We start from the raw sequence: 15,935 nt of genomic DNA, 5'->3' as shown, positions 1-15,935 counted from the left end.
GGAGTCTCAGACACACGGAGGTGCTGTGGTCCATGCCAGGAGCTGGGCAGAGCAGCAGCTGCAGAGGAGCTTGGGGAGCCTGAGCAGCAAAGGTGAGCTGGGTTGGCAGTGAGGACAAGAGGGACCTTGGGTAAAGGGACACACAGACACAGTGAGCAAGCAAGAAGAGCAGAGCAGGTCTAGTGACAGTGACCACATACAGCCAGGAGATCAGTGAGCCCACAGGGATGTGCCAGGCCTGAAGCAATGCCAGAAGTCAAGTCAGGATCAGCCACAGCTAGGCCCACAGTCAGGCACAAACAGCCTTACAGTCCACCCCAAATGAGGACTGAAGACAAGGGCAGCTCTGTGCCATGGCTCCCAATGGAAGTGGGGAGGCCCCAGCTGGCTTCTCCCAGCTCTTTGGCAGACAGCTCTTCTCACAGCACTCTGATCCCAGATTACATTCCACTGTATCATGACAGACCTCAAACACAGGCAGCCAAACCTGTAGGACAGGGGTAGGAGGTTGCAGAATCAGCTGGTGCACTCAGAGCCCTGTCAGCACACTGCCCAGCACAGCCAAGGAAGAACATAAAAATTATTCCAGGTGCTGACAAAGGAAGCTGGGTACCAATATGCAACAGAGGTTAGCATTGTGCAAGACAGACAATCTGTACTTCAACTGTTTCAGGGTCTGGTAAGGAATTACCTTTGCAGGGCACTGTATGTGTGCTTGTGTTTTGCCAGTCTGTTCTTTCCAGGCCGAAATAAAGAAAACTGCCACTGAGATGTAAGCCTTTCCACATTTTTACCTTGTAACTTAAACCAGAAAAAATGCAAATGTAAACTAATCCTGGCTTCCCATTACAATAAGCCACTCACACCATATATTCCTCTGTGACATTTCAGTTGCTCAGCTCTTTGGTGAAACTGTGTGCCAAAAGAAGAACACAGACAAGACATACTGCTACCCCACTTCCTACCTCCTCACATGTGACATCTGCCATGGCCCTGCACCGGCAGGTCTTGTAGGTATCTGCATCCATCCAAACTCCCAACCCTGCCTGCAGGGAGAGATGAAACTTCCTGAGGCAACAAAACCCAAGTGGCACATAACAACTGTCTTTAAAAAGACAACTTCTTGAATCAATAAGGAAAGACTAACCCTTTGGAAAAGGGTGTCTTTGATTATCTTAATGAGTTACACTGGGAAAAATCAAAAAAGGGAAGGGAAAAAGCGTGAGGTCAGCATCCCAAAAGTGTTCCCAGCTGCACTGACACTGATACACCTCAGTCTGCTTTGCAAAGTTTACATGGATACAGTAGAGAGCAATGATCTACTGAAAAAAGAACATATTTTATCAATATTGATTAAAAAACCTTCCAAATTATGTAAAATATTTTGGAAAACCCCACATTTATGAAGAGAAACCCATACATTTGCTGAGGTGGCCAGGGATATATTATGTGTCCTTCCATATAGAGCGCTGAAAATATACAGGACTGTTACTAAATGTGGCTTCTCTGCCAAGTAATTGTATTCTTGTGCTTTATATTTCCAGTGTGAAAACTCTAATGAAACATTTTAAACCAAAGCCGTTTCCTTGGAGCTGCCTTTGACCTTCTTTTCCTTCTCTCTCAGCCAAATCTCCCTGCCAGGATGAATTCAGACCTAATGTCTGCTCCTCCCACCAGGCTTTTGGATATGTGACAATATCCTAGTCACTGGGAGCTGTGCCTGCTGGTGTCCATTGTCTTGTGTCCAGTTTGGGAGAGGGCTTTTAAGGAAAAGCCCAGAATTAAATTTATGAAGAGTCCAATGATTTACAGGAATGACCAACCCTGTAGCTACTTTCTGCACACATCCATCAAAAACTTGTGAGTCCTTCCTAACTCACAAGGCACCAGCATAGGAATGGTTCAGGATCTGAGAAAAAGTTTTTGAAAGTTAAAAAACCTAAACAAATAAACAAAACCAAATTTGAAATGACAGTCCAATCTAAAAATACTACAAGCCTGTGCATCAGCTAGAGGTGTGGTAGTGAGACTGCTTACCAAGCTGCTGTGCAGAGCCTCTTACGTTCCTGACAGGAACCAAAAAGGAGTTACACAGAGCCCAGACAGAGCTGCTGGCAGTGCTCTGTGGAAGGCATCTGTCCCAGCAGTTTGGTGACAGGCACAGCACAGACATGCAGCCTGATCACAGCCACTGCTGAGTACAGCCAAGGCACTACATGATGACACTGAGGTCCCAGTGCAGTGACAGGACATAATGAAGGGTCCAAGAAAGGTGCTGCTCAGAATGGAAATGCCCAGGTAAAAGAGGAATGGGTCTGTGGCACAGGGGACACAGACCAGCAGCCAGGTGTAGCAAAGTGCAGCTGATGCAAGGCCCTGGATAATTCACCAAGGCTGTTGATGGTATGGTCAGACACTACCAGAAGGAAATCACATTACATGCTTTATTTGCAATCAGTCCAAATCTGTAGAAACATTACATGTATCACCTGTGCCTCACTTTGTGTGCTGTCATCTATACTGCCTGCCCTTTATAGTTTTGGTACATGAACAAATACATACCTTGGGAGAGAATAAAACTGCTTGCTCTCTTAAATCTCTTGTAATCACACCAAAAAACCACAAAACCTTTGCAGATATCTATCTGATTCCCATATTAAATCAGTATGTTACTTGACAAACGTTTTCATTTAAATACCAAGAACCTGCTAGGAATTCACGACTAGGCTTGAGCCCTTTGTCAGAGTAACTTTTCTTCTTCAGCCCCCTGTTCCCACTTCCATCTCTGTTCTGCAATTTGCCAGCCTCCTTTATGCCTCAGTTATGTCTGCACAACGTGAGGCAGGCAGACCCATGTGCCCACAAACAGAAAAGCTCCTCCAGCTCACAATAACTCAGCAGGCTTCTGCGATTTTCAGAGCCTGCACTACTGTGTGCCCATATCTGCTGTCAAATTACTGCTTGGACACAGGCTCCACAGCTACCCTCAGCCTTACCCCAAACATGAAATTGTCTCTGAGACCTCAGGAACATTCATCTTGTCCTGCAGCTCTTCCTACATAAAGTGGTGTAAACCTGGCTGGTGCTTCTAGGAAATAAAGAACAAGCTTACCCCTCCAAAGATGTGTTATGATTTTATGGCCCCTTCCTGCAACCTGCTGAGAGTGGATGTGCTCCATATCATACATTTAAAACACATCAACACAGATCTGAAGGGTGTATAACTCTTCTGAAGTTTCTAAAGGAAAATAGAGATGAAAGCCATAAAAAACAACCCTTCATACACAGCAGAGTTTGAGAAGTAAAATTTAAACATAAGTTCATGTTTCCCTTTATTGTAAGTTCTGGCAGTCCTAGGAGTGTTCTAACTTCTAGCTGCTTGTCATGGCCATAGCATGACAGCAGTGAGGGAAAACCCTGAGTACATTGACTCCAACCTTAGTTGCTTTCCCTTAAAACACCCACCTTGCCCTACTCTATTTGAAGCTGTGAAAAGACAAAGATAATAATAGGAAGCTGCTCATAGAGCTCCTACAAAGGAGCCAGTTATTTTCATGTCCTGCCTCATTGCAAATACCTGTACATAGGAAAGATGACATGCACAGATCACACACCAACCTGTAATCGAGGCAAGGCAGGATGTTATTGACTGTAATTGCTGTTGTCTGTCTTGACCTTCTCCTCGAGGTGTCTCCACCTCCCATTACAATGTCAGAGCTAAAGGAGTTCCCCGGTGGTCTGCAAAGAAACAAAATAGCAAATGGCAAATGGCAAGAGAGAACTGACATTGTTTATATAACATTAAAATTAATTCTAAATCAACAATTCAGGGAAAGTAACATTGCATAAAAGTAGACTAAAAGAGATTTCACTGACAGACAGTGCTAACAGTGATATTTTGTATATATAAAGCATCCTGTACCCCAAATCCTCAAGATGTTACCAAAAAACCCCAAAAAACAACACTATCTCTCTCCAGTGTTTTGCAGAAAAAGTGAGGCATAGGCATTCATAGGGCTTTGCAGAGTAACTGAAAATTTACCACCAGAATGAAGAACACAATCCAGGCTTTTTAATCCATTAGTCAGTTATGTGCATTATTTTAAAGCAGCCCTTGGATTTACTCATTTTAGTGTAGGTTGGTTAAAAAGGAGCATTAAAGCAGAAATATACATGTGTTCTACATCTTAAACTAAGACTTGCCTTCTGGAAAGGCAATAAGGATACCCTGCAGCCCAAGGTTTTCTATGCAGCCATAAAACCTTCATCCTCTTGAGTGTGCTGATAGCCAGGATAACCCCCAATCCCTGTTCTATACCCAGTGCATGCTGCAGGAGGGAAAGATAACAAAGGCTGTTTAATGGAGACAGAACTCCATCAGGGAAGTCCTTTTGGGCCCCATTTCCATCAGGTCATAAAAGGAACAGCCTGGACCCACATGCTGGGCTCTGCCAAGGCTGCTCCACTCTGCAGCTCTTCATTTGCAAAAGAAATGACCCATTCATTTCCCTCTGACCTCTGCAGATACTTCAGACTGCTGACCTCATCTGCCCATGGCACCCACCACTATGAGCCAGCATCTTCAAACAGGTGCTCCCAGACAAACCCCTCCACCTTCCAGGGCAAGCTGAACTAAAACACCTCCAAGAATCCTGAATCAAGGCTCCCAGGAGGCTATTTGTGCATGGGCTGGTAATGTTCAGCCCTCAATGCATTTATTTCCTGTTCAGAAAAGCTGAGGCCATATATGAAAAGGAGGTACAGATGAGAAGGTGTAAATTTTGTCAAGTGAAGTTAAAACATGTAAGTGCACACTCACATGCTTGTATGAGTATGCACTTGACAGCACAGATTTCTTCCCTGCAGCTGCTGACAGCTACACTTTCTGTTAGTGTGTGGCTGTCCAAGCAGGTCCTGAAGTCCCTCTAGACAACTCAGTGTCTTGGGACTGTCTCACCTCTGCAGTAGATTTTCAGACTCAGTTTTATGACCAGAGATGACAGGTGACAATTCTACTTCAGCAGAGGAATCCCCGTGCTTGTATTGCATCCCAGGAAAAAGACACATCTCTTCAGACACACCCATCTACCTTGGCATTCACAGCCTTATTACCAAGAGTATCACAATACATATTGACTTTTATTTTTAAGAGCCCCATTCCAGAGAGATTTCTCCATTCCACAGCTAAGGATGCAAAGGCATTCGGTGGCTGAACTGGGAATTCAGTGCTGGTTTCAAGTTCAAATTCAGAGTCCTGCTCACTGGACTAATCTGGACAGCATTTTTCTACTTGACAAAGAAGTGTGAGTTTTCAGGTCTGAAAGAATACTGAGGATGGAGTCACAGATACATGTATCACAGACTAATATCTTTGTCAGTAAAAGCAGCATAAAACCAAAGCAAGCTAGGTCAGCTCTTCCATTGGCCAACAAAGAACACCCAATTAGTAGAGTGAGCATAACCATCTTTAATAAGTAAGCTGTTTTGGAAGCTGAACTGTTTGTTCCGAGTGCCACATAGACAGCTCTTGCTACTGGCAGAAGAGGCCTGTGAATCAGAGCCCGAAGTCTGATGCAAGAGAAATTTGGGCGTCTCAAGCTGATTTCCCCAGCAGAGAACAACCCTATTAGTTTGAGAAAGTCCCCTGCCTGCCTTCTCTCTGAGTAATTAAGAGTGAAATCCTCCTCTCAGTGACCCCAATGCTCTCAGCCTAGGCTGATTTACACATGAAAGGAACCCTCTGTGGGGCTTTCTCTCTTTCACATTCACAACCAGGCAGGATCTATAAATAAAACCTTTCTGAAAACAGGAGCTTTCAAAAAGGTCTGTGTATGTGCACAAACGTGTATGAGAGAAAGGGAATGGCTGTGTGCACTCGAGGATGTGTGTTTGCATGCGTATGTGAGGCGTGGGTGAGAAGAATGTGCATTCACACACCAGTCCTCATGCAAACAAGTGTACTCAGAAAAGCATCTGCATGGGTAGGAGCGTGCACAGGTGCTGGGGGCACTTACAGGAGCCAGAGGGCATGTCCAGGCTGGCTTCCAGCTAGCACAATCCCCGGGGTTCACCCCAGCCAGCTGAGTCATGCTAGAGTTACACAGGGAAAACGAGAGCAGATTCAGACCCAGCTGTGCAGATGAGACCAAGCTTGTGGAGCACTTTCCCTCCACCAAGCAGTAAAGTACTTGTAGGACAAACACCAGTGGTTTACACTGCTTTCACGTGGGAGGTAACACAGAATCAGGGCTCAGGGCATGTGTTCCTACAGTTTTGACAGAAGGTGAGATTTTTAAGTGGTCACATCTCAGCTGTCCGGGAGAGAGTGAGTAGTGGTACATTTTCCAGGGCTGTCATTGTTCAAAAGTAAATTTTAGTTTTCTGGAGTATTAAACCCCTCAAAGTCTGAAAACACAATGAAGAGACAGATGACCTGAAAATTAAGGTCAGCAAATCAAGAAGACTATGACTAACTTTACAGTAGTTATAAACACAAAAATGCCTAGATATGCATCTGAATTGTCCCTCCCCCACTCTCCTGTCCATCCATGTGGCTGTGAAGTCAGGCCAGGATATCTCCCCTTCCATGAGGCCTACGGAGTACCCAACATAACTTCCAGGAAACTTGGCAGTTCGTGTGACCCTGCCCTAAAACAAAACAGGTGACACTGAGCTCGGAGCCAAGCCAGGACAGCCCACAGGGTTTCACAAAGCAGGTTCTGCTCTGTGGGTCTTTGCCCCTGTAAGACAAGACCTGGCTGCTGTGCAATAATTTCAGAACTGCAAATTATTCTACTCCACTACTCCTGACCAGCTGAATCATTTGCTTTACTGAATCTGTGCCTGTGCCATATGCTAATGCCAGCAATCGGGATGTAGGTGTGTTAGAACCACTGCAGCTGCTCCACTGCTTGGGGGAGACCCCAGGGTGTGAGAGGGATGCAGGAGTGGTGCTGCACCCTGCGCCCCTCTGACTTCATCACTGCTAATCGCAGCTCTTGGATCTCTCCCCCCACCCCCGCCCCCAATTCTTATGCAAACATTTAGAAGAAGTAGGCAGAAAAAAAGGCACAAAACAGGAGACATAAAGAGTGCAAAGCCTCACAGGAGCACACAAAGCACAAAATGTCTCTTCTGCTCGTTCAAAAGACTCTTCCCAGCTCCTTGCACTAGGCAGGAGTGTGTGAGCAGGGATTCAGAGCTCCCCTCCCACTGAGCTCGCAGCTAAAGCCCTCCCTCAGTTCCCAGGGTCTTCAAATGAAGATTTGCATAGTAGTTCCAGATCATTCCCGAGAGAAGGGACAATGGCTCTCTCAACACCCCCATTCCTCCCTCCCGAAGCTGATAAAGCCTTGGTGAAAAGGGGAACAAAGGATTTACAGATGTCAGAATATTGATTTCTACCATTCCAGGACTACAGGGAGAAGATGAAGAAAACTTTTACCCCCAGAAACTCTGTGGAGTTTGAGACACAGACGCTATCTCTGCAGCACGGACTCCGCGTTTGTTAAGACAGTATCTGATGGAAGCAATATTGCTATTCGAGAGGGATGAGCAGGGCCATGAAAACGCGAAAATGCGCGGGGATGAGATTACAGCAGTCCCAGAGAGCGCATTTGTTGTTCCCAGACCTGACGAGCGGAGGTACTTCCAGCGAAAGCAGTTTGCCACCAGGCGGGCCGGGCTGGCATTGCTGCGGGCGCCGCCGGCAGCTCCCTCCCAGCTCATCCTGACTCACGCCCTATCCCGCCCTCGCTCTGCCACCCGCCGCTGCAGCTGGGAAAAGTAACGGAAAGGAAGGTGAAGGTCTTTGAGTCTTTGGCAAGTGGCCTTTGATTCGGTATCAGAGTGGAATGAATTTCCACTAAACTCACTAAATTTAGGGCCGTTACCTGAAAGCCAAAGCTTTCTGCTCCCACAACATTTCTGTGCACAGTCCCTGTAAACCTGAGCTTGCTTTTGCACTACAAACATTCCTTCTCACTGTAGTGTGCCAACTCTACTGAACTCCACCTCCACCAGCTCACTGCAGTCGTTCAAATCGTGCTAAACAGAACAGTGACACGATCCAAAGTGTCACATGTCATTGCTGCACGAGACTGGTACTGGGCAGCCAAGTCAGCTTCCAGGAGTTCTGGCCTGATCTCCACATGTCCCACCACTACTCTGAAACAGCTTTCACTCTGTGACTGCCTACTGCCACTTTATAGACATGCATGCATAAATACATGCATACATACATAATATATATTTTCCCCCCTCCCTTTTCAGAGCTCTGTAGCATTTCTATGTTCAAAAAGTCCCTGGAATGCTGGATCTTTTGTAAAAATGTACCTGACTAAAATTTCTCTAAATGTGGGATTTAGGCCATTTTAAAGGTGATGAGCTCTTGGCCCTCAGATAGGTCAGCTGGGGGAAAACCCCACCTGGAACCCTTTCTGCAAGGCACAGTATTGAGTACAAAAGGGTTTCCCATGCCATGGGTCAATAATTCAGGCACAGATGCAGAGCCAGAGCTGACTGTTCCCTCATTTTCCACACAGCTTTGTAAAAACATGTGCTGTCAGGAGGACTGCAATCATCACAGTGGTAACAACCATCACATATTGTAGAATTAAACACATTTCATACAACTACATCAAAACATTATTCACCATACTCTTAAAATATCTAGGATTCTTTCAATACCTGCCTGTCTTCCCTCAGCTAAAATAAATTATTCTTATGGAATCTTTTGTGTCTCCCAGCAGCCACTCCTAATTTACATTTAAAGATGTGAATCAGACCCACCAGACTCCTGATACACCTCATACAGAGATTAATCACAGCTGTTGGGATGATGAAGACTAAGGCAGACCCATTTTAAATCAGTGTAACTCAGACTGCAATGAACCTGCTACCACTCTCAGGTTCAGGACAGACTTCATCCCCGTTTCCAGTTGCTCTCCACCAGCCCCTTAGAGCTACATGGGTGGGCTCCTGGGGCAGCTGTGCTAAGAGGTGCCACTACAGCCTTCTCCAAAGGGCATTTTCCAGACTGTCAGAGGAGTAAAGGTGTCAGGGAGAACCTGGGAGAAGCAAAACTTGGCTACTCTCACCTCCTGTTTAAAACTTGCATGTTGTGTTTTGAGGCAGCTGCAGCAGCAGCACAGCTCACAAACCTATTTTAGAGAGAATTTTTCCTCATCCTAGACAGATGTTTGCTTATTTTGCTGATTCTTTGTTTTCTTTTGTCCATAAACATTACTGTCTGTTGCTTACTTAAAGTTTTTTTTGCTACAAACAAAAGTAGTTTTGTTTATATAGCTCCCGCTACAAATTTGCTTTAGGATACAGAACGTAGTTTCATCTCTGAAATATTTGACCACATAATTCTCAGATCTTCTGTTTCCCCCAAAACCCCATATGCAAATTCCTTTTATATTAAAAGTCTAATATCTTAGATATCTCATAAGCCTGAACCCAAAGGATGAAGGTGTGGAAAAGCAAAATCTCCCTCCAATGTGGATTTAGCAGAGCAGGTGTGTGTGCACATGGCAAGCCCCAGTGGTTTGAGAGCTGTTTTGTACAAAATGCATCTTGTCCATGATGACAGAACACTTGTGCAGGTACACACAGTACCTGGGAATAACTTCTTTCAGTATGGAAACAAAGAGGTCCTTAAAACTATTTATTAAATAAAATTGTACAAAAGCAAAGTACTGGAAGAGGTAATTGTAATTTCAAAACATAATAGAAGAACAAAGAAACCAAAGCACTTTTAACAGTTCACAGTGCCCAGATAAAGTAAATAACTGAGCAATATTCTTATGCTAAGGTGTGTTTCACAACAGCCTTCCAAGGTCCTGGCCAGATTACATTCACACAGTAAATTGGACACAAGCCCTGCTCCAGCTGAAAATGGGTAAAGAAATCCTGTCCCCCAGCAGCAAACACATCTCCCCACCATCTTACAGCCATGCCAGGCTGCATTCCTTGCTCTTGGCAACAGAGAAGTGACCAATTCCGTGGGACCGAGGTGTGCACATGACCAAGCAACCTCCTCCTTCCAACAGCAACCTTGTTTGGAGTAAAACACAATTCCTTCATGTCATTCCTCTCAGACCAGCCCCTACCATTGTCCTTCCCAAAAGCTCAGTTTCTTTGCTTTTTTTACTATTATAGTTTCTATATGCACATGGGAATTCTCTCATTTTGCTGTGGGGTTTGAAGTGCTGAAAAATGTACTGTCCATGTACACCAAAAGTCAAACAGCCAACCACCAGGCCCCGATAAAGAACTAAAAGAGAACCTAGATATTTGTCTTTTTTTTTTTTTCTGGAGGTCTTGTGTTTATTCAAGTGATGTTATTATTTCAGTAGAATCATGCCAGGAATCCATGTAATTAAAAACACATTGGTGGTAACAGAACTGCAGCATTTGAGGGGCCCTTTGATCCCCTCATGCCTGGGACCTCCCCAGCACTCTCCCTGACCCCACAGCCCGAGGACTTTTCTCTCTGAACTACTTATCACTCTCTACCTGACAGGAGGATGTAGGCAGGTGAGGATCGGCCTCTTCTCCCAGGCAATAGCAACAGGACAGGAGAAAACGGCCTCCAGCTGCACCAGGGGAGGTTAAGGCTGGACACGAGGAGTAATTTCCCCACAGAAAATGTGATCAGCCATTGGAATGGGCTGCTCAGGGAGGTGGTGCAATCACCGCCCCTGGGGGTGTTTAAGGAAAGACTGGGCACAGCACTGAGTGCCATGGTCGGGCTGACACGGTAACGTTCGGTCACAGGACGGACACGACGCTCTCCGAGGTCACCTCCAAGCTAAGCGAGTCCATCTCTATAACGCTGCGTCCCTGTCACCGCCCCCGGGCCGAGCTCCCCCAGCCCCGCCCGGGCCCGCTCCGCCCTCAGCATCAAGATGGCGCCGGGCCGCCCCTCAGCCCGCACCGCGCTGACGTCACTGCCCCGCCCCTCCCGCGCCCGGCGGCGCGTGCGCGCGGGCGGCTCCGCTCAAGGTCAGCGCGGCCGCTGCTGCCGCCGGTTCCGCCCGGCGCGGTTCCGGTTCCGGTCCCGCTGTGCGGACACGAGGACATGGCGGCGCTCGGACGGGTGTCCCGCCTGCTGCTCGGCGCCGCCGCCCCGCGCTCCCTGCCGGCGCGCGGCTTGGCGGCGGCCGCGGCACACGAGGAGGGCGGAGGTAACGGGGCTCTGCGGGGCGAGGGCGGAGCCGGGGCCCGCGGCCGGCGCGGCGCTGCCCTTGACAGCCGGTGCCCTTCGCTGCGGGAACGGGGCATGGCAGGCGCTCGGTGGGAGCCCCCGCCGGGGCTCGAACCGTGAGCCCGGATCCTTGTTACAAACGGGGAGGGCGCCCGCGCTCGGACGCGGGGTTCATTAGCGCCTCGTTAATGCGCTAATTGCGGTGAGGCGCTGTCGGGTCAGCATCGCTAATGAGCGCCGTGCTTGTTCCGATCGCTGTCCCGGCCAGCCCGCATGTGGAAGACGCTGACGTTCGTGGTGGCGCTGCCCGGCGTGGCCGTGTGCATGCTGAACTGCTACCTGAAGGCGCAGCACGAGCACGAGCGGCCCGAGTTCGTGCCCTACGCGCACCTCCGCATCAGGACCAAGGTACCGCTGCCCGCCGGGTCACGGCCCTCTGCTCCGGCACGGCCGCAGAGCTCCCTCTGAGACTGCCACAGCACCTCTATCCACTGCTACTTGAGATGGCTGTGATAGCAGCTCACGGCTGTTTCTGAGGCAGTGAGAGTTTGTCACAGCTCTGATGGAGTACCCGTGACATTCACAGCGATCCCCACCCCACAGTGATCCTTCTATGTCGTGCTGAAAAATGTTTCAGTCCTAGAGCTGCTGTACTTAAAGTAATACAGATCTAAATGTAGTGGTGGAGATCCCAAATACTCAAAATTGGGGTCCTCATAATACAGCACAGTGTTTAAGGGCAAAGATTGTGCTGTTTAGAGACTGTGGCTCCCAGCTAAGGGAGACAAGAGTTTTCCAGCTCTTGCTTCCTACATCCTGTGAGCCAGCTTGCTTAATTCACCAGCCTGTCAAGCTGTGTGATCATAAAATCATTTAGGTTGGAGAAGTCTTCTGAGACTGGAGTCCAACCTTTGACTGATCTCCACCCTCTTGACCATACAAGGGCACTAAGTGCTACATCAGTCTGTACCTAAACACCTGCAGGGATGGTGACCCCAGCAGCCTGGGCAGTTTGTCCCAAAGTTTAGCAACCCTTTTTGTGAAGAAATTCCTCCTGATGTCTACCCTGAGCCTTCTGTGGCACAGCTTGAGGCTATTTCCTCCTGTCCTGTCACTAATTGGCTGGGAGAATTGATGTTTGAATTTGTACTGTTCTTGGTTTCAGGTGCTTCTAGGGATTGTTCAGGAGCTGCCACTGGCTTATTTTCTTTCTTCTTTCAACAGCGTTTCCCCTGGGGTGATGGGAATAAAACTCTGTTTCACAACCCCCACGTTAACCCTCTCCCTACTGGTTATGAAGATTAAAACCAAGATCCTGCCAACAACCAGAACTTCAGTTCTCCCCATCCTGAACCAGAATGTTGAGTGGGAGCCATCATTTCTGGGGTCCTAGTTTCAGAAACTCTGTGTTTCTTCTGTAAGGAAGCTGAGTGGTGTTGTGGCCCCCCTGTGTACTTGTGATGGGGCCCTTTAAATAAACAACTTTGAACATGAATTTGGGATTTGACTTGTTTACCTGAATCCTTATGAGTTATTCAGTTCAGTGCTTGCATAAAGCATGAAGGTTTCCCTCAGGACAGAGTGCAGGAGCAAAGGGGTTTGACTGCCTGAATGGTAACACAACAGGAATGCATTTGGCATAGGACATGAAACAATCTCATTTTCTTCATGTCTGGTTTAACTGATGTGACTCTAAACTCACAGCCAGAACAACAGATACTTAGATTAATATTCAATATATACTGAAGCACATTCTCCATTATCAGCTCTTGCAATATTTATTAACAGTCATGAAGGTGATTTTCTCTTGGTCCTTTCTGGCACAGGGATTGGCAGCAAAGATGCTGAGCTGAGCTCTGCCTTCTCACTGTTCACCTTCAGCTCTCAAATTTTCAGGTACATCAGCACTTATCTTGCTCACCACTCTGCTTTCCATAAAGCTGCAGTCTGTACAAAGTCTCTCACACAGGTTTTGCATTAGAAAACACAATTTTGGTTCTACTGCTTGTGTCTGTATAGCATGGACTGTGTCATGCAGAAGCTGCCTGAAGTAGAAGGGATTAGTGAGCCAGCAGCCTGAGCCTGTGCCACTACAACTTCCATTTTCAAGGTTTTGCTCACTGCAAGTCAACCATGTTCCAGTTCTTACTATAACTTCTATATTTTTTGCACAATGTGAGCTGTCTCAGCTGGGCATTGAGCTCTATCTCAGGTGTCATTAACGTGGATCTTCCCAAAAGGCAGAACACAGCAGCTGCTTTGGCATCTTGCTGTTGAAAGGAGTGATGGATGGGAAGAGAGAATCTCACAGTGGCACTGCAGGATGCTTTTCCCCCCGTTTCCATGTGATTTTTTTTGTCTGCTTAGCAGTAAAAGATTGCTGGGAGACGTTTTCCTGTGCTGAAAGTACAAGGCACTGAAGGGCACAGTTGTTTTAAAGCTGACAAAGTCACATTACATTTAGCCCTACATGAAGATCATAGAAAAGCAAACTGGTTTTGTGTTATGCCTTAAAAAAGAAAAGCTACAGAATCAACTGTCTCCAAAATGCTATTTATAGATCCTTCCCTTAGACCTGCTGCACTTTGCCAAGAGCCTGTTTTTTCAGTGCTATATTTAAGCCCTGTGCTGACACTGTAGGAGCTCTCTGCACCTGAGAACAGGAGTGTGGCTCACCTGGCTCTGTGACTGGCACAGGAACAACAGCCTCAGGCTGCAGCAGCTCCTGATCCTCTGCACAAGGCCCACAGGACTCAGGGTCTGGGCTCTGTGAGGGGCTGTGGTGCAGACCAGCTGTAACATTGGAGAACTACGCCTTTTTAGTTTGGTTGTTTTTTCAGTAAAGCTTTTAAATATTTAGTAGTAATTAAAAGCAGAGAGTGAAGCTTTCTTTTTTCCTCACTGTAATTCTAGAATTAGGAAGTTATCTTTCGTCCCCAGTCCATAATATCTTTCCCCTGTGTTGGTGTAAGGAGAGGGGCAAGCTTTGCCCCATCCCTGTGTGAGGATCAAGCCACAGAAATGTGTAATGCTAAAAGGAGAGAGAATTCCAAGTTCATGGATATGTCAGTACCTCAGAAAAGGCTGAAGCAACCTCTGCATTAAGAATCTTCTCTTCAGCTGCTGAGCAGGCACTTCCATCCCTCCTAGGGGGCACAGTCAGACTCTACTGCACAGTTACCTACTTGAACAAAATATAACCTGGTTGTATTTATTTTAGCCAAGCTGTTGCAGGTCCACTAGGGCTCTTACACCATCTCTGCAGCTGACACAAAACAGTGCTTAAGCCCTTCAGGATTACATGAAACTAATTTCATCACCAAAATTCAGCAGCATAGAGATGACAGCAAGTACATCAACCCCCTTCATATTCTTTTTAAACACTTTCAAGTGTTATATAAATAAGCAAGAGAAATCAGTCACAAAGAACCCATCCCAGCCCACTCCAACCAGCATTCCCCCACTGCAGAGTACATTCAGATGGAAGTTCACATGGATTTTTAAGCTGTCAGATGCTGAACCACCACCAAGTTTCACTGGCAAGGAGGCAGCAGTTACCACATGATCCGGTCTTTCTTTTTTTCTTTTAGCTGTTCGTTTTCACAAGCAGAGAACATTTGTCACTTCCTAGAAAGCAGTTAACAAAGGTCTTCTCCAGGTGGCACCTGTGGCACACCTGGTGATGGTGCTTAGTCCAAAGGCTCCTGTTAATGACTCCCCCCATACTGCCAACGTCAAGAGGAGTTCTCAGTTTTTCCTTTACTTGGGCCCATGAACTCCAGGCCCTCAATGGGTATGTCCTTTTCCTTGATTGCTTTCTGAAAAGAAGAAAACCAAATTAATTAAATTCAGCACTTCTTTATAGGGCCTCATGATGCTATCTTTGGTATAAAACACAGAACCACAGAATCAGTGAGGCTGTAAAACACCTCTGAGATCATCCAGTCCAACCTATGGCCCATGAGTAATAGCACCATGTCACCCAGACCAAGGCCATGCCCAGGCTCTCCTTAAACACTGACTACACCTCTCTGGGCAGCCCATTCCAACATCTGATCACCCTTCTGTGAAAAAATTCCTCCTAATGTCCAACTAAACCTCCCAGGGGCAGCTTAGGTCTGTAACCTCTTGTCCTATTGCTTGTTGTCTGAATAGAAACAATCTAAAAAAACAAGTGATCTCGGAAAAGTAGTCTTAAAGGCTGGTTTGAATAAAGTTTCACTGTGAGAGCTGCTGAAGGACGTACTGAGAACTCACTGAACTACAGTCGGTCTGACAGAAACGTGCTGCAGCCTCTACAGATCCGCCTTAAGAAGTCGTGTACAATAAAAACAGGAGACGCCTGTAAAACACTCCGTGTCATGACCGACAGACACGGGGCGAGACAAACCCAGCGCTGCGTGTGGGGGTCTCTGCTGAGGCCTGAGGCTGCCGGGGGTACCGGGCCGGCGGTGGGAAGGGGAAGGACGCTCGGGGCAGGCAGCGAAGGGCCCGGGGCGGACGCACCTGCACGCAGAGCTGGTAGCGCTTGAAGAGCTGCCCGCAGGGGTCGCCGGCGCTGTCGCCCTTGAGGAACTTCTCGGCGAACCAGCGGTTGAAGCACTGGTCGTACTCGCGCTTCAGCTCGGTGCACGCCTCGCCCACGCTGTTCATCGCGGCGGCCGCGCCGGACGGGCCGGGCCGGGCCGGGCGCGCCGCCCACTGACGCACATCCGGCGCGCCG

General features: G+C 47.4%; 2 protein-coding genes across 2 annotated transcripts; one reads left to right on the top strand and one right to left on the bottom strand.

Moving 5' to 3' along the window:
* Nucleotides 1–11,008: 11,008 nt before the first annotated feature.
* Nucleotides 11,009–12,707, top strand: COX6A1 (cytochrome c oxidase subunit 6A1). Its single transcript, XM_084217250.1, has 3 exons — nucleotides 11,009–11,192; nucleotides 11,481–11,620; nucleotides 12,437–12,707. Exons 1-3 carry the CDS (start codon nucleotides 11,087–11,089, stop codon nucleotides 12,515–12,517), a joined length of 327 nt encoding a protein of 108 aa, XP_084073376.1. The 5' UTR covers nucleotides 11,009–11,086; the 3' UTR covers nucleotides 12,518–12,707.
* Nucleotides 12,708–14,028: 1,321 nt separating this feature from the next.
* On the bottom strand, nucleotides 14,029–15,901 carry TRIAP1 (TP53 regulated inhibitor of apoptosis 1). The gene is made up of 2 exons (XM_084217145.1): nucleotides 15,719–15,901; nucleotides 14,029–15,030 (listed from the first exon to the last, which is right to left on the bottom strand). Exons 1-2 carry the CDS (start codon nucleotides 15,863–15,865, stop codon nucleotides 14,947–14,949), a joined length of 231 nt encoding a protein of 76 aa, XP_084073271.1. The 5' UTR covers nucleotides 15,866–15,901; the 3' UTR covers nucleotides 14,029–14,946.
* Between the last annotated feature and the right edge of the window lie 34 nt (nucleotides 15,902–15,935).

Source organism: Fringilla coelebs, assembly GCF_963513975.1.
Source record: "Fringilla coelebs genome assembly, chromosome: 17".
Classification (NCBI taxonomy): Eukaryota; Metazoa; Chordata; class Aves; order Passeriformes; family Fringillidae; genus Fringilla; species Fringilla coelebs.
The sequence above is the reverse complement of the archived record's forward strand: the minus strand, read 5'-3'. Positions and strand labels throughout refer to the sequence as shown.